The 19,593-nt window shown below is 39.0% G+C and overlaps 1 protein-coding gene across 1 annotated transcript in view; it reads right to left on the minus strand.

Annotated features, from left to right (window-relative positions):
• Positions 1-395: 395 nt before the first annotated feature.
• The window catches only part of IFT81 (intraflagellar transport 81), a gene marked incomplete at both ends in the record, with an annotated part of 36,934 nt that continues 17,736 nt past the window's right edge, over positions 396-19,593 (minus strand). The window contains 9 exons of the mRNA XM_079543628.1: positions 396-578; positions 1,541-1,586; positions 5,122-5,207; positions 5,294-5,365; positions 6,397-6,483; positions 7,867-7,956; positions 8,890-9,018; positions 10,060-10,209; positions 18,251-18,397. Of these exons, the coding sequence (XP_079399754.1) occupies positions 396-578; positions 1,541-1,586; positions 5,122-5,207; positions 5,294-5,365; positions 6,397-6,483; positions 7,867-7,956; positions 8,890-9,018; positions 10,060-10,209; positions 18,251-18,397 (990 nt within the window). The remainder of the gene's footprint in view (positions 579-1,540; positions 1,587-5,121; positions 5,208-5,293; positions 5,366-6,396; positions 6,484-7,866; positions 7,957-8,889; positions 9,019-10,059; positions 10,210-18,250; positions 18,398-19,593) is intronic.

Raw genomic sequence — 19,593 nt, forward strand, 5'->3', positions numbered from 1 at the left:
CTACAATTATACAATATCAAGTACCAGACCTTGCAAAAATATAACCATAGTGATACGGAATAAGGAGCAGAGCAATTACATAAGTTTTCTGTGACCCTGGAAAAGGATTTGTTTTCCTTTGATCTCTCTGCAGATGCATGCCATTCCCAGCCTTCTAAAACAAAGATTTATGATGAGGTTCACCCCAGCACAGATCTTATAACAGATCTTCCTGACTATGTTTTGTTGTCACTTAAACAATGGACGAACAACTTCAAGTTTAGGTGCACTTTATCCATCAGAAACAGATAATGTACATCAAATTTAAATAGAAATGATGAAAGCAACAAAGAGATTACCTTTGAGAAGCCAACCCACAGTCTTCTTACTTGATGTCAGTATAAAGAAGGAAGAGTTCATAGTACAAGCCTATCTTTACCTGCTTCCTGGATGACTTGACCAATAGCTGTTTGATTTTGTTGTTTCACAAAACATTCTCTCTTACATTCCATTAACTGCTCAAAATCCTGCCACATTTTAATTTGCTTCATATTGGGCCCATGACTTTCCCGTACAACCTTCTGCTTCTCTCGTAATTTCTGTTAAAAAACAAAAAATATTCGATTGCTGAAACAGGTTATGTCCAAAAATTGCTTACACAGGCAATGGAATGACAAAAGAATGGTAAGGATTTTTACGAGCTACTGAAATATAATTATTACATTTTGTTCAAGTTAGTAATACTCCTTGCAAGTGATAAATGAATTGGCAGTGGGGATTTAGGTGTCTGCTTTGTATGGACAAACAACTGCTCCAAAGTTTTAAAACCGTCTCGTATATTTGAGAAGCTATGCTAGAATCTGAGTTTATTTCCATACTGAGCTCTTCCAGTCTCAAGTAGCAGCCTGCAATGCGTTCATATGATCATCTTATAAACACATTAATGTTTTACAATGAAACTCACTATTGATCATAATAGCAACAGCTCAGACCTGTAAAAATCACTCACACTGACTCATAAAAAGGAAACCAATAAAAGAAAGATGTTAAGTGTGAATGGTACATCCGACCCCTTCTGTGCTGATCTGAGCTTTGTGCAAGATTAAGAAGTGGACAACTGCTTTTGTTTAGCGCTGGTACAATGATGATCCCTTGGCCTTTAATAACAGTGATAAGGCTGACAGGCCCAAAATTTATTGTCATCAACAGGTTGCTTTATATACAACATCAAATTTGAGCTGGCACAGTTTGTCATGTCCATGTTTCAGTTTCTTATCCAAATGGTTTACTGGGAATGTGCTGTCACGTTGAGCTGGTTGACTATCTTTTACAAGCGGCTCATGCTATACTCTGCAGGAAATCAAGCCCCGAAGAGCTAGCATGATCTCTTCTCAGGGTATTAATTACCATTGCCAGCAGTAATGGAATTTTCTTTGTAGGCTGCAATAGGCTTTTTATAAAGGACTGACCACAGCCTTTGATAGTAAGCTCCACAGAAATATGAATGCTGCGATTTTTTTTATTTTTTAATCTTTCTTAAAGGTAAAAACCTCATTCTTACCTTCCCAAGGCTTTCTTGTTCAAGGATCATTCGTGTATACTGTTCTCTAAAGGAAATATATAACAATTTTATTATGAATTCTGTTGGTTTCTTTATAGTATGTCAGAGTAATGATTAAAGCAAAAAAAACTCCGAACGTATCAGGAGGCTCATAAATGAGGTAAGTCAGAACAGGAATCCCAAAGAAACATTTCTGTCGTTAGACAACACATCCCACGACACCAGGGATCAGATCACTCTGATTCTCTCAGGCGTGCAGTTGGCAGAGGCAATACTGGATAAGATCTCTTGCATTTCTGAAGCAGGCGTAATTATTGCTGCATCAAAGTTGAAGGCAACAGCAAGAAGTTTTAGATGCTCGTATTCTGAACTTCGCCAGGAGCCTACTTTCTGCAAGCATCAAAGTCTACAAATACACAGCCCTTAAACGCTGCAAATGTAGCGTTAGAATGAGTGGGAAAATACAGGAATGAGAAAGAATAGTATTTCAAATCCAGTCTGCAAAGGAACCGCCGTGCGTCCCTCGCTTTCAGAAAGCAGCCGTCGCATTTAGGTGCCTAAATATAGGTGTAGGAGCGTTAACTGTTGACATTCATTATAAAAAATCTTGGCTGTACACCTTTGTTTGCAACAGTGGCCGGATCGCTTTCTGACACAGGCAAACTCAATACTTGAAACCTGACAATATAAAATTACAAAGCGTAACAGCACAGTTCGGACGCATTAAAACTTATTTTTAAGATGGACAAAAATCTCTTTCTTCACCAATTTACTTGAAAAAAAGTAAACGCTCATATTTTGAGTGTAATGGTACAGTTAGAAGTTCAGAGTTTGCTTATGGAATATAAAATAACTCAGTTCATATCAGGAACTTTTCAAATTGCTCAGAATAGAAGAACTTTGCATAGAGAAATTTTAACTCCCAAAAAGAAATATCAGCCTTCCTAAAATCAGAGCGTGAAGTTTGCTGGAGCGCAGTGAGGGGCAGCACAGAACCAACGTTTCTTATATTCCTTCCATTTCCATGAGGTCCTCCACAATTTTGACCAGAGCACTTGGGCTCCAGGCCACCTGGTCCTGCCTGCCATGCTCCCCACAGAATGGATGTGCAAGGAATGCAGCTGGATCATTTTATGATCTGTCACTCTTGGACAATTCCAGCCAGAACAAATCAGAGCAGTCTTGAGACTGCTCCAAGCTCTGCGCAGACACAGCTGATCCCCAGCAATCCTCAACAAACTGGAGAGACAGAACAACACCGACTCTTATTTCCACTGGCACACAGCATATGTTCACACACATTTGGCCTTAAAAATATTTTTTCGTATAATAGAATTTTCAAAGCAATAAAATTAGATGTCTTTTGTAGTAAGCCTTTCTTTACTATTTATAATGATGACTGGAAAGAATGCAACTCGATAACTTCATTTAAAAAAAAATATTCTATTTTTAGAGAAGAAAATTAACTTTTCACATTCCTAAGATCTGACTCCACGGAACAGGGAGTTTATGTTCAAAAAAAGAGGGTTGGAATTAAGACATTTTTTGTTCAATACGTTTTTAGGAAAGTGCTGCTCTATTTATGGTTCATTTTCACTCCGTTTACATTCCAGCGCCTGCTGAAAAATACATTCACGTTCTAAAATGATGTCTAAAAACATGTTTGGTTTTTTTTAATTTTTTTTTTTTTTTTGGTGAAGATCCCTATACTGAGCTTTGTTGCAATTCATTTAAATGCAGCTGGTCTGCAACCTCTCACACAAGGTCAGAAATGTGTATAGTCACTGTGAGAGGGAGAATTTCTCTAGCTTCTGTGCCCACCATTAGCAAGCAAAGCAGGGACAGCAGAGAGAGTGGTAATGCTCGCTCACATTCTCCTCACCATACCTGGAATGACATAGCTGGACTCACCCTAAATTCCAGCACTTGCATTCAGTGGCTGTCTGTGTGAACACGGGCAGTGTGGATGTTCTTGTCACAAGTGTTTGAGCTGCAGCGTTTTTTGCTGAACATTTGTGAATAAACCGAGATCCTCCCCTTCCCCGCAGCGCCATAAAAGGACAGTGCCTGCTGTCTGACCCCTGTTTCCTCTCAGCTGCTTGCCCTGCTGCCTTTCATACTAATGAATATTCGCATCATCACTGAGCTTTCTCCTCACAACCACTTCTCTTTTGACACTTCTACTTCTTCTGTTGTTGTCCGTTTTTGTTAGAGAAATCTTTTTCAGTCCACTTCCCAATGAAGAAATTGCCTCAGGTGATGCTGGATGATATCTGCCTATTTGGATGGGGCTCTGGGCAGCCTGACCTGGTGGGAAGTGTCCCCAGTAGAGGGGTTGGAACAAAACAACCCAAACAATCTTGGGATGCTATGCTGATTACCCACTTAGGATTGCTTCCCTAGTTGCCACCACTGCAACAGAACTGACCAGAAATTATTCTGAAAGGCAGAGGCTTAACAGGACAACTTGGGAAATTAACTTCTTCTACAATCTCCTTTGAGAAATGATAGAGAGCTTTAGGCTTTCTTCTTGTGACATCTACTTAACAAATGGTCTGAAGCATTATAACGAAAAGCAGAATTATTAGTCTAAGTTTTGTCTTTGCTGTGCTGTTCAGTCATGTTTTTGAACTGTTTTCTGAATGGAACAGTTTTGTGAGACATTTTGGCACGTTGTACCAAACAATATACATGAACCACAGTTCTAACGTGACAGCTTATACAGATCTCAAGTAACAACCTGTCATGTCTCTGAAATACAAAGGCAGAAATCTAAGAAAAGGCCTCACAAAGATCAATACTGCTAAGGATTCTGAAGTCCTTGCAATAGAGTCAACCGCAGGAATGCTCACTGATGCAGGGGGTGAAACAGAGAGGTACAGGGCAGAGCTGATTCCCCCTCTGCAATGAACTAAAAATGGGATTCTCTAGAGACTCCTTCATTCAGTAGTACCAGACAAAGAGTCTTGAAAAATCTCTCACTTTGATGCAACTGTCCTGTCAATTAAATGAAGAATAAAGATGAAAATTACTGTTGTGGCACAGAAACCACAAAAAGGAGCAAAACAAAACCAGTTAGGGTGTGTATATTCAGTCCTCCATTTCTGGACTAGTGATGGTAACAGCTACTGCACCTGAAAGAACAGCAGATCGGCAAGGAGTTGCCAGAATCTGATGGCAGTGCGTGGTTGCTCTCTTAGAGAGGTGGAATATCTTCCACAAGCTGGAATCTCGGGGCAAACCTGGCAGAGGCATTATGGTAGAGCCATGCTTCCCGTGGGACCTAGCTGAAGCATGGCTTCTCTGACCTTGTGCCAACAGGAGCTGCAAGTTAAAGCCACTATCTGGGGCCTATAATCTCCAGCAGGAGGGGAAAATCTTCTGGTATGTCTGAGAGAACTCATAGGTTTACAGCAGCATATACTGGAATTCAAGATGCTTATTTTTAGATTATTATAGTGTTTCTAAATATATCAGGTGAACTCCTCCAGTTCAAATGCCAGTGAGAAAATTCCTAACTTCAATCTCAGATTCTGAATATCCTTCAGCTTAACACAAAAGGAACACACTAACGTGGTTACCGAATTGCCTTCCGTCTCTCCTGTGGATCCGGGGAGACATATATCTTCATTTCTTCTTTCACACGTTGCAGCTGTATTTCTAGATTCTATAACGAAAGATAACAAATGTTTTAAGGAATACATAATTCCTATTTCATTTCGCAGGATGATTTAGTCCCTCCTGTGACCTTACTTTCTTCATGCAGTTCACATAGTGGTAGTTGCTTTCTTCCTGAGTGCTCTCCTCGAGAAGTCCCTTCACTTCCTGTAGTACAAGAGTCAGATTTCAGTGGATGTTCTTACCGAAATCCATTCATGTTGCCATATAAACCATAAGAGTCCGTAACACAAAAAAGCATAACTCTGAGTTGTTCATTGCTTATGTGTTTTTAGAATTTTGGCTATTGAAGAACAGTCCTTCTGGAAGGTCTACTTCAAATAGGTTTGTCTGTGGAGTTCTTTATTTCACTTGGATTAAGCCATACAGAGGTACATTCAGTGCAGAGAAAGAGTACCTATACATCCACCTACACTTTGAGTGTACACTGTTTTTAGTTTGAAATAAATTCCTTATGCTGGCAAGCCCTTGAAAAACCAAATCCAGACAAAGTTCATAGAAGAGAATCCACAGATTCATATTTTATATGTATTAATGCTGTTCCCACATCAGAATATTGAACTGGTTTAAGTACCTCCCTTCCCAAAAGTGCTACAGTTCAAGCAATATGTCAGCTACATACAGGCAAGCTCCTAGATATATCTACATTGCTGTAATTACTTCTTTAAAAAAAGGTTTTATTTTTGTCCATAATTTTCAGGAATGTACGATGAGTCACATCTAATGAAAAATCCTTGCCATCAGTTTAGTGCACTAATTAGCCATTGGATTGGTTTTGCTAAATTAAAGAGTATGCTAAATGCACATGGAGATTTGTCTCGATAAATTAATCCTTAACATTTTATTGCGAAATTCTTTTCTAACAAATACTCGGGTCAGCAGGGTTTCTGGCAGATGCCTCCTCTTTTACTCCTGCTACTCAGTGCTGGACTTGAGCGCACGGTCTGATGGAGCACTGAGTTCATTGCTGCTGTTCAGAACAGGAAGCGCGTGGGACCGCAGTCAGTCCACAGCAGCTTCTGGCATGGTTTGCATAGCTGCGGATCACCACTGACTCACTGCCACCTGAAGTGAACCTAGAGCTGCCATATCCAGAGGGAAGGCAGGGAAGTACTGAACCGTAATGAGTAACACGTCGCACAGCACTTATTAACCTTGTGACCAAGCCACCATCTTACCTGTTCCAGTGCGGAGCGATTGCTCTCTAACCCTGCTGCACAACTGTCATACTGGATCTTTTTTTCATCACATTCTTGCGTTAATTCCTTATAGGAGAAGGGCAGAAGGGTACATAAATGAAATCTTCAATTGACTGACATGTGACATTCAAGCAGGCTCTTGTTGGTCTGACACATCAACCTCAGCTACTGGCACGCTCCCTGACACTTATGTAAACCCAGCAGGCACGTGGGTACTGTTACACACACACAGTAAGGCTGCATAGTGGTGACCAGGCTGCGTACATCACAACATTGCATGCAGATTTCCTCTTTACAGCCACAGCCTTAACATGGCAGATCATTAGGGCAGCGCTTGCAAGAAAAATGAAAAATAATTACAAAGATGGAGATTAAGAAGGGATTAATATGCTTGCTACCTACGAAAAAACAGCTCTGCTTTTTAGTTGTATGCAACAAATGGCTTAGCTGGATTTCACTCGCTGACACTTTAAATAGAACCATTAAAAATAAGTTTTCTGGAAATTTAGTTGATAGATAAAGGGGTAGCTCAATTTACTTCTGTGTCCGTGAGCCAACTTACAGCAGCTGTGGACCTGAATGACTTCTTCAGCTGTCTGTAAAATTTTGAAAACAGATGGATAAATCTGTCATTCCAACAGACTAATATAGGACTTAGATCAATGTGCACAGCCATTGGGATGAAATTTATTTCTGATCTATTTTAAAAAAGAGTTATTTGAGATCACTAGAGCTGAGAAGCACAAAAAGCTTCGAAACTAATTTGAAAGTTAACTTTGCTGTGATTTTGAACCATGATTTTTATTATTTATTACAGGTCTTCTTTGTTTTGATTTTTAATTACTATAAAGGACAAAATTTCAGTGTGATACAGCTTTTAGAAATTCCAGTCTTTTACTTGTTGCTTGTTGAACATCATTCCTGACTTAGTCTGCTATTTCCAGCTTTCCTCCAGAGTTGATTACATCCCTACACAGCACTGCAGAGCTCTGTGAATTATGCTCATTTGTGAATTTGACCTTAATTTTGAAGAACGAGAGGAAAGTTTAATGCATTAAAATAAATCTACTTCAAGACCAAAAAAAAATACAACACAAAACATAGAATGCAATTAGAGTTGATGAGACCGTGGAGATTTGTGGTATTTGAAGCATTTAGGTGTCTGGTAAATGAAAACAAACTTAAACTAACCATATTTTAATGTGCATTTCTGCACTGTCTCAGTTCCTGCCTTGTACACCTCAGCCACAAAGGTACAAATAACTCAGTGGCAATGTGTATGGATATACAAATCTATAGGGACAGGAAGCTCCTGCTCTAACTGTAGCACTTGACTGCATGGAGAAATGTGCAGAGCAAAACATAGGACTGCCCCCCATCGTCTGCCTGCTGCCTACCCTATTTCATCCATAAGCACTGCTCAAAGCCTTCTGAAGTGTTTCTACCAACCTGGCACTTCTGACGCAGCTGTCTCAGCTCCCTGATGACAGGAGCGAGGCTCGACTTCTTCTCTGCCACCATAGCGTTCAGTTTCTTTACCTGAAAGAGGGACAAAATGTTACACACTGATAATGTGCATTAATACATTTATATTATTAGGATCACGAAAAGAGGTGAAAAGGGATGAAGACAAAAATATGGAGAGGAAAAAAACCAACTGTGTGACAAAAGAAGACTGAAGTATATATAACATAAGAACTAATTAACAAAGGGAAAGAGCCCATGTTGCACTGAAATCATTACCACAAACCAGACCACTTCTGTTCCTATTGTTTAACAGAACACCACAGGCAAGAGCAGCAGACCCATGTGCCAGATGCCTGAATGGCTTCAGGAGAGGGGAAAAACAAAGGAGCTGCACAGAGCTGGACTGACAGAAGAGATCTTTGAATAAATGAACCAACCAAAAAAATCTCTGCATAGGTGAAATAAAGTTTGAACTTGCTAAAACAGAATCGCTTCAAAATATTTATACTGAAAACTCACATTCTGCCCAGCTTTCCATTTGAGATTCATTCTGTTTTGATTCTACCACTTTATTTTTAAAGTGCCCTAATGATTTTAAAGAATGCTATTTGGCTTTTGGCTCCTTTATAATATTTTGCTTCTATGGCTACGCGGTAAATTAAAATACTACAGATCTGAGGACAACTGAAAATGAGGCTAAAGAAAAGAAATAACGTTTAGTTCTTCGGACAAATGAAATATCTTTAAATGAATACTTAACTCCAGTGATTTACATGCATTTTAGAAAATGATGCTGTAAAAGAGTCAAATATCTAGTCAAATAACAGACAAAATTAGTCAAAATAGACAATAGACAAAACTTGTTATCTATACTGTTTGAAAGTACCTATTTTTCTATATAAACCTATATTAAAAGTGAAAAACCCAACCAAAATATTCAACTTGGTTCTCTGAGGAAGCAGATATTGAATCTGAGGCAAGACAACAGCTAGAGACAAACATCACCATTTCAGACATGTTGTCTAATGTTTGGCCTTTCATTCCATCCACTTCGCTCTTCACTGCAGATACTCTTTCCAGCTCCTCCTGAGTGTAACTATATCCAGAAATACCTTTCTTGTCTTCAATAGCTTGCTGCAGACACAAAATAAATGCTGAATGTGAGTCCATTAATTGCGCAAATTACTTCATAAAGATGAAATACTGTAAGAAAGTGGAAAGTACTGTAATCCATTTATTTTAAAAGCGATTAGTAACGTAGCTGCCACAACAAACTTCTCCTCCTGTGCCTGCACAGCAAGCTAGCAACAACTTCCTGTCATACATCACTGTTCTGCCATCTGACGCCCAATGAAATGAACAGGAGGTTTCCACGATGTGAAATGGGCTTTAGGTCAGGCTGTGAAGGAGCTCAATATGCGAAATCCAAATGCTTAATCAAAAGATGCAAAGTAGCTGATTTTTCATAAACAACTGTCAAGCTAAACTAAAGAAATACTGTATTAATTATAGCAATGTTAGTGCCAGATTACAACATTCTTGCATTAAATTACATAAAATTTACATTAAGTGCTGATGTGATAGTCATTAAGTATGGAAGGAGGGTATTTTTTCAGTAAGCTGGAAGCTAGGTGCTGATCTGCAATTTGCAAAACACTCATTCTTTAAAGTATCATCTGTCCATGAACACCAAAGTCAGTTATCCTCAAAAATCTTCTACAAGCATATGTTTAGGAAAACATTTGTGTCTGCAAGGAGCTGCTGCTACTATGACGAGAGCATTTTGCAGATGTTTGCAGCAGCATACAGTCTGACAGCCTGTAATGCCCAGGGCTAAAAAGGGTACTTTTGATATCAGGTGGAAAACCTAACATAAGAATGCAGCCCTGCTCTAACTGGAGTTAGTGAAGATCTAACACCGACTTTGGAAAGCAGGGTTGAGTCCCTCATTCTGAAAAGAAATTGCAGAACATTCATGACTCCCTGTAAAAAACAGTTGCTGAACATGAAGCAGCTTAGCGTATCATACAGATTTGGTTCCCTAACGACTCTTTTACTAATGACAGTAGGATGGTATGCATTAGAAAATAACCAAACAGCATCCACCTTATTATAGAGCAAGTTGGAAAGGAAGGAAGAGTGGTGGACTGTAGGAGTAGTAAGCGCCTGCATTACCAGCTGCTGCTGGATGGCCTCGTGCCGCTGCTTCAGGAGCTCTTCTGTCCGCTGGAGGATGCCACACTCAGCTGTAATTTCTGCTATTTCCAGTCGCTTCCTTTTATATACTGTGTTCTTGCTCCGGAGCTTATTGACATAGTGTTTAAGCTGCAATGAGAATGAACAAAACTATGTGCCATTCAACTTCAAGAGAAAAAGGGCAGGGTCCCATCACAGACTGACCCTCTATAAAATAGAATTATCCTATTTGGATTGCACGCTGAAGGTTAAGAACAGAGGACTGGAATCAAGGATTCCCAGAGTCTATTTACTTTCAGCAGCGTTTGTTTGCTGTGTGAGATAAGGAATCCATCTCCATTGCTTTATCCCAGCTCAACCATTTGCCATAGAAAGACCCTTCAGTTCTACTCTCCACTGTTTGACAACTGGAAAACTAATTACTGAACTAATGTTCTGAGAATCACGGATAATAAAGTTAATGTGATAAGAATTTGCATGTTTAGCAGAGCAGCAAACGGCACAGCACACCAAAAACATGGTAAGAAAGCAGAAGGGAACACGACATGGAAAAAGATGATCCTGCTTTTTAACTGCTAGTCCTCAATAGCTGAAATTTGATGTTCTCTTTCCTTGACTCCTTCAGGACTAAATGAAGTTTAGCCGGTTAAAGTTTCAAAAGCAGGAAAATAAGAGCCCTTGCATAGAAGCAGAGAAATGTGGTATGTTGCACCCAAATCTGGAGGAATTGGGGAATTTATAGTTTATAAATAAAGACTATTTTATAACTAATAACTAATGTATAGCTTCATAAATAAAGACTAAGCAAAATAATTCACATCCTTACAGCTAAATTACACCGGAATGCATGCGTGCTCCATTTGCAAGATGAAAAATCAGGTGCCGAAACAAACATGTCATGTTTTTCTTTGTCTGAATGTTTTCCATCTGTCGAACAGGCAGAGCTCCTGGAGCTGCCAGTCACAGCTCTGAAATGCACTCAGATCCAACGATGGAAAACAAAATTTATTAGAGTAGATGCAGCACGAGCAGGCTTCAGAGTGCTCCTCACAGGAGCGTTCAGCATGTGCAGAGCGAACAGATGACAGGATCAGGAAGCAATGAGAGCCCCACCACCTCACCTTTAAAGCTCAAACATAACAGAACTTAGATTTTAAGAGATTTTTTTTTTTTCTTTTTGCAAAATGATGCCACTTTCCCTTCTAAAGAAGGGATCCAAAAAACCAGTGCGACCACAGCCTAAGAACCCCCAGAGTAACTGTATGTTCTATAAAAAGTCTCCTGGGCAAAGTGCCCAAAATGAAATCAACCCTGTTCATCTGCCATCCTGTGCAATATCTAGGCCAAAGCTGCTTCTCTCTTGCTATGCTCCACAACTATTTTTAAAGCCAAAAGCTATAAACGTTTTTGGTGAAAGAACAAACCCACAAATTACTCAATGTGCTCTATGCAGATCGGACTATGTGTGGTTTAGAATACCATCTTACATTGTGTGTGCTACCTAGGACAAGGATAGACAAGGTCACCTAATCCACAGCACAGTGCAGCAGAGGCAGCCCTCTTACAGTCGGACTGTCATTGTTATATTATTGGCACACTTAATGTAATATTACCAGAATGAATTGTTTGTCATAGCAAATTCACATATACCCACCTAGCTAACAGAAAAGACTCATTTCCTTTTGGTATTGCTTAGATAATACCAAGTTTTCTGTGATTTTCAAGACATCATGGAGTAGAAATAGCATCTCTCCAATTATTTAAGAGACGCAGTGCTCTGTCTGGATGGAGTAGATCCAGAGAGGTTTCATCTGATCAGTGGAATACAGTGCAGTGCATTTGTAAAGGGTGAAATGTATTGTGTGTGACCACACACACCAATCAAATCTGAACTAGCTTCTGTCAGTTTACCCCAGGATGAAAAGCAAACTACGATTCTCTTCACTTCTAAAACTACTTTTAAGGTCTTGAAAATAGCTTGAGTGGGAGGCAGAGTATTTGCATATTCAATATTCAAAGCATAATGTATTTTACAATGGAAGTCAAAGAATTTGGTTGATTAAAACCTCATTTCGCCATTGTCCCGTTATTAGGGAAGACTGTATAATAAAAATTTCATCCGAAGCAAACAAGCTGCTCATATTGTCCAGTGAAATCTATTCCCTTCAGGAGATAGATGTCTATCTTTCATCACAATCTCTGACTTTCTAAAAGCTAACAAGTTTTCATGATTTTTTTTGCCATAAATGAGGTGGAATGGCATAAACAGCAGCAGCAAAATGACCGTATCTGTAGAAATCAATCAACAGTTTGGCACTAGTTTCAAAAGAATTCACCTTCTCCAAACGCAGCACAGATTAGCCCCTGAAAATCTCACTAACTGAAGCCTTCCTTAGATGCAGAGCCAAATTCAGAGCTGGAGCTGTTAGGCTTAACTCCAGTTAAATCAGCAGCTGGTAGGGATCTTCTGGCACAACGAGGTTTCTCCACTCTAAAAGTTGAGAATCATGCTGTAGATTTCCGAAAACTATAAATAAACCTCTTGCAAAAATCCCAGTGCCTTCACTTCTGTAAGCACGGCTTCTGAAGCTTGGTGCATCTCATGCTCCCATCTATATGTAGATGAATAAAAATCAACCTCTTTAAAATGCTATGTAAGTTTGGATTTTACTTCTGCAAAAGGTATTTTAAACACTACAAAGAACTGAAGGAAGAAAAACTGTCTAGCCACATCAGTTTAAAGTTAACTGCCCAAAAGGAATCCATTTTTGACCAACAGCATTTTCCCATAGCCAAGGCCAGCTGCTCCCTACACACAAACAGCAGGCTCAACCTACAGGGTTCCCATGGATCCGTCAGCGCTCACAGCACTGCACCATTCAAGGCTATGTCCACCAGCAAGCTTTCCTTTCTCAAGCACTCTAACACAAATAGTTATTTAAGCTTCGAAGATTAAATGACTGGACAAGAACCAAATGCTGGCACTGACTTAGCAGTTAAAGTAAACAAGCCTGTAGGCTCATTTGCTTGCCGAGCCAGAGCCCCCTGAGATATAAAAGTGATCCAAATGAAAGCAAAGAAAGTTTATGCTTTTCCACTGAGCTATTTTTATGGGAGACTGTAACATAAAAAGCATGGAATCTAGACCATGAAGCAGAGTGAATGAAAGCAGGACTTCGATATCTCTTATAAGGTCCCAAAGCATGCAGGTAGCTCGCATCCCTGGGCAGGTTTCTTGTACTATGTTCCATTTACACTGAAAAACCCACCAGTGTTGGCACATCACTCTTCTTCAGAGCCATCCCAAGGCTGACTGCTCACCCCCTTCCCCGGGAAGGAACATGAGCACACCGACTCCGTGCTTCAGTGCGTTGCTGCACTGGGATCAAAGCCCAGCTCCTCTCATGCTTACTCCTAAGTCCTCCCTTTAGCCTCCTGAAAACCAAATTTCTCCCCCTGTGAAATTTTGACAAGGTTCTTAGTGTAAGATTATCATTGAAGGAGAAAATGGATAAGCTTTTCTACCAAGAAGAACAAATCCCAGCTTAATCGCTTACTTCTGTGTCAACATTATAAAATGCTGTTTTGTGGATTACTGTATCAATTCCATTACATTAATCAAAATACTTTTCCACAAGAAATTACTACAGAAAATAAAGCATTAATTGAAAAAAAAAAAAAAAGTTTTCTTTCTGAAATACAGAATCTAAAGGTTTCAAAGTTTCGTTGATGAAATTATTTGCATAACCACAGTAACTGCAGAAAATCTTTGCTGACTGTTTCTGTTTCTATTAAGAATTTAGTTTAGGAGCAGATGCTTTAGGTTTTTTTACTAGACCAATTAATGGGATACAGACTGTCCAAAGCATTAACGTTCAGTTCAGAAAAGTTCCTGATCATGACATGTTTTCAATAAAACTCTTTTTAAGAGGCTTTAAAACTGAGCTGGTACCACCACTGTTGGATGTGGTTAATAACTCACATAGAAGAGGGGAAAGCTTCTCGCAGACCCAACTGTTACCATCCCAACCAAATGAAATGAAGGCATCCTACAACCTGCTCGTTAGACAGCCCAGTCAGGAAAATTCTTCATTAGCACTGAGTAGGATTCCTCTCCCAGGAGTGCTTGCTTCTGGTTATTACTATCCATTACTAAGAAGCTGGACCAATCAGAATATTTTTAATGAAAAACCATTTTTAGTTATCACTGAAAATGCACAGATCAATAAAACTGATGATTTATTCATGCCAGTGGGTGCTGAAAGAGCGTTCAGTTCTGTGGAGCTATATTTTATGTCTGAATCACTGCATAGATTTGGCTTAAATGATGGTGAGCTTCTTACAACAGAAAGCTCCTGGCTTCTGTAAGAATCCTACAGAGTTGCTACTTTTGTTCTCACAACTTCACTGCCATCTACTCTCACAGTTCCACATTTAAGGAGCCTTTGACAGACAGCAATTTAACCGCACACAGAACCTTAATGAAGAGATCATAAACCGACAGGATAATTTATTCCTGGTCCCGACTCAAACCACGTCCCGGCCAAGCAGTGAGTTCCATAATCACTTCTTTAAAATCTGCCTGTAGCTCAGGGCTCGGTAACTGTTTGTTGTAGATGCAGATCGAACCGACCTTTTTAGAGAAAAGGTGACAACATCCACAGTCCAAGACTTTGCTGTTTCCAAAGTACATCAACCTCCTTTTTTATCATTCTACCGGGGTGCAATTAGGCATGGTAGGCATCAGTATGAGAGCTGAACTCCTTATGTAAATTAGCACACACACTTGCTAAGACATGGACGAGACCATCTATACCACATTCTCAAAAACATTAACAACTGTAGCTAAGCACAGCTATGACACCATTCTATTCTGAAACCTTGGAGAAGTCTAGGCTCTTAGGGCCCTATACTGAACAGCACAGTGCGTTGTGTAAAGAGCTAAAAATATCATGGCTTTACCTAGGATCACTTGTAATTGAACCATCGAGCCTTCTAAGTGTCAGCATTTGATTCCCTAATTTTCAGGATCTGACAGCTGCAGTGAGGAGCCTGCCAGCTTTGCCCCACGTCCATTGTGCTTTGTTTGAAGTGCTCAAAAAGATTTCATAATCACTGAAGCAGGCAATTTATTCCTACCTTTTCTGCGTTTGATGTAAATGAGTTGGTTATTCCCTGCTGGTTCTTCCACTTTCTGTGTAGCTGTGCAACCTCTCGAACCAACTGGAATACCCTAACGTTCTTTTTTTTCTATTATTACAAATAGAAAAGTAGAACACTAGCACCTAAAAACAGAAGCCAGGATCAACCTTTTGGTGAATGGAGTGCTGAGATGACCTCAGCTGAAGATCTGAATATTGGTGTGGGAGTACAAGCTAGGAAGGCACTAATTCTTTGACTATTTGTGTTATGACGTAAGAGGATACAGCCAAGGTAGAGACAAAGATAAGAAATAGTGAGAATATGGGAAAATAATTATTTAACTGCAGCATTTAGGTAAGTTAGATGCGGCAGCATTAAAACCTGTTTCAAACTCAAGACAGGGAAACTATTTGTTAAAAAAAAAAACCAACATTTCTTCTTCTTTTGAAAATGGAGGAAAGAAATGCAAGATGTGTGGGACTGCAACAAGAAGGCATAAAAGAAGCTCTCAGTTGTCAAAGAGCGGAATGTGAAGGTTGAATCCACAACCTCTTCCTGTCCTCACTGAACATATGTATTGCAGTAGTGACTCACCATTACATTAATCAAGACTTCCTTTAGTACTGGCTCAAAGCTGGAGTAATAGAGCACAGAACATAAATATAAAGGCATACCATACCAGAAACAAATCTACAGTCTAGGTGAGCGATGAACTGAGACCTACTGATGAAAGATAACCTGCTAGCTTCACTTTTGCTTCATCACCTCTTCCCCAACAACCTATTTCTATTGTATACGTATGAACACACACATACACAACACACCTCATGAACTAATAAACAGGAACAGAACACTGATTGTATAATGCTGGCTTCCTTCCTTGGGCCAACATACAGAAAGCATTTCACAAAACAGGAAACAGTTCTTACAAAAATGCAAACACTCCTAACTGGAAGCTGATATTTTGCCCAAAGTGCTCCATTGTTTATTCTGCACTCATCAACACGAAGACTTGAAGATATTTTAAAAATCAAACATAGAACAGATTCGAACAAAAGGAATGAAGGTTACGTTCAAAACAGGTAATGGCTTTTTTCTGTCTTCAGCCTCTTCCTTATGGCAAACAATTAACTTGAATTTTTCATTATCAAGCCTCTTAAGTAACTGCTACCCTCCTACCCGGCTCTGCTGAAGTTACCATCGATCAGAGCATGCTGTCCCCACTCAGAACATCTATTATTTCTTACCTTACAGTGTATTTACAGATAATGTAAAGCATATGTTGCTGTCTCTGTAATGCATTCTTGTTGATTAATTAAACATTTCTCTCCCATCACAGAAACACAGATTGTCTGCTTGCTATTTTTATTTTGAAAGCTGTCAAAGATTCCAGCCAAGCGCTCACTGAGGATAAAAATCTGAGGTAGAAAGAAGTCTCATCTAGTGGTCTTGTTATTACTGCTACCAGTGGAACACCATGAATGCCCATGGTACACCATGGTAAGAGAAAGCTGCAGCTTAATTCTTCAAATCGTTACTCAAGAGTTGTAGCACGAGTTAATTTCACTGGAATCAAGAGATGCTCCTTGTTCTAAACATAACTCTAGATATAGGTCTGTTACTGCTTCTACCTTTGGTTTTTATCTAGATTTACAGAATGGGAAACAGACAAGAAGGCAAGAGAAACCTGCATGCATTCCATATTGTATAGGAAGAACTTATGCATGAGTGTACGCATACACACATTCCCATACTTCATTTACTCCGTAAGACTCCTTTAAAAGAAAGCTGGTTTTTGTGGAGCAGGCACATCCTATGGGATCAGGAAGGGAGTTCCTTCTACAAAGGGCGTTGACTGTATTGAGCAGTATGTAAAAAAAAAAAAAAGCACACAAATAGACAAAGAAAAAGAAAGCAAAGAGTGTTAATCTTGATAAACTTATGGCAGTGCAAATTCAGACAGCAACAACTAAAACATCAGTGTGTTATTCACATGATTCTCATCCAAAATCCAAAACACAGCGCCTTGCCAGTTTCTAGGAAGAAAATTCACTCAATCCCAGCTGAAACTAGGATACATACTAATTCAGAGTAAGATACAGCTCATGTCTTCCTTGGGAAATTTGCCTATAAGCACACTAAGCAGACTTCTTCTAAACTTCTTCTATTATTCTCTTAATAATAGCCCATTCATTTTGCTGATGAACCATTGTCCAGCTGCCACAGCTTTATTCTTTGCAAACTTCTGAAGAAAAAGCTTCTTTGGTAAGTACCAGCTTCAAATGAAATTTTGCCTGAGATAAGATGACTGTGAGTCAAAGTCTGTGTTATAGATGAACTGCAGATGGTCCACAAGAAGTAATTTTTGAAGTAAAACCTTTTGTGGTAATAAATATTGAAGTATTAAGCGTGTTCCTGATAACTGCTGCCCCTATGCTTTACGATCAGATAGACTTATACACTGATTAAAAATAAATTCACTGACATGACTTATCACTTGAAGTCCTAAGCCCCCCCATTAGTCTTGTTGACTTTTATAGTTGGTTGAAGTTATTTATCATCATACCACTGAGATTATATTGACATTATTTTGACTCAAAGCTCTGGAACGTTAGAACAACCCAACAGTAAGTCCTCATAGCTTTGCAACCTACAAGGTTGAATGTGAATAATTTAATGATGTGAATAAATTAGTAATTTGAATGTAGATGCAAACCAAGTATTTTAAAAAGTGCTGTTAAATACTGGAAAGCATTTGAAAGCACTGGACAACATTGCACTATCTGCACTTCAAAAACACCTTCAAATACATTGTTGGTCATTCGATTTTAATTTAACATGGGTAGGAAAAGCAGAACTCGGCCTGTTGCAATGCTGAGGCCACGTACTTTGACACCACGTTATAATAATGGATAAGATACTGCAGAAGCAGCTATTACAACGAGAAGGTAAAAGGAAACTCCAAGTTAACAACAAAAAAATAAAAATAAAAATCAGCCTTTCTTATACGCACTGTTACGTGACGTACCTCATCCCCCTTCAGAACTTCAGAACCATCTAACTCATGGGCCTGATTCGTCTTCTGTATCATCTGCTTTTCTGTGCTAGACATCTCTTCTTTAGCAGCCTGAAGTTCTTCTGCCTTGGCTTCCTTCTTCCGGGAAATTATAGATGCCTGAATGAACATCAGAAATATACACGGACATGCAAAGTAAAAATTTATTAATGTAATATATGTTACATTATATCTATATTTTTATAATATATTTATATTTTATTGCTTAAACATTTTATTAATGTTTAATCATTAATAAAATAAAAACATGAAAACTTCAGGTGTGGCACCACTGAAATCACATCTCAACTGCAGGAAACTCATTTTCACTGGGTATTGTGAGCATGTATCTTTGCAAAGAAAAAGACAGATTACACAATGACACAGTTGATTGAACCACAGCTTCTTTCAAGCTGATTGCCAATTCCAAGCTTCCTTCAGAATGGCTGAGATTTCAGTCATGTCCCTTTGCTCCTCAGATCCTTGCTGATGCATTTTACATATATGTTTCTTCACCTCCTTTTTCATTGTCACTGAAGAAGAGGCATGCACTTGGGGGGCTCCATTTAATCTACTTAGTCCCTTTTTGTGCCTATGTAAGACACATCAACATGGTTTAACTAGAAAGACATCCAAGATTTCACAAATGTCATAATACAGATTTTTATAACTCCAACCTACTCCAGCCTACAGAAATATGTTATACTAAGCAGAACCCAGCCTCTAAATCTTGGCAAATAGCTAAAAGACAATGAACAAAGCAGAAAAGTACAGAAATATTGTAATTATAGACTATTCCACTATTGGTTTTTTTTAGTCTAGAAGAAAAAGCATTTAAAAAAAGTGTTTTACCAGGCAGAATATTTACTAGTACCTACATTTAATAAAGTTAAGAGACTAAGAAACATAAACATACATTAGTTCAGAAAAAGAAAGCATTTTTATCTTGCCAAAGTGTATTTTTACATAACACAGGAATGTATATGTATGCACCTGAATTTAGATGCATTGTTGGTTACTTAATATGAAAGGAAAAACTTCAGTAAAAATAAAGCAAAACAGAACGGGTTTCTCTCACTATGTTCAGAGGAGCAGCGTTATTTTTAAAATCATCCAACAGAATTCAGCTGGGGTCAGCTCAGCTCTTTGCTCCATGAGACATCTGCAGTGATAAACTGTAGTGCCATATACAAAGAAGAAAAACAAAGCAAAGACCACTGTATGCCTTCAACTCACAGCAGCAGTCTGAACTCCCCAAGCTCCTCCACTGAGCACAGTTATATCACCAGCCAACTGGTCTTGGGTACCAGCCCATT

The sequence above is a fragment of the Tetrao urogallus genome, assembly GCF_951394365.1.
Source record: "Tetrao urogallus genome assembly, chromosome: 17".
Taxonomy (NCBI): Eukaryota; Metazoa; Chordata; class Aves; order Galliformes; family Phasianidae; genus Tetrao; species Tetrao urogallus.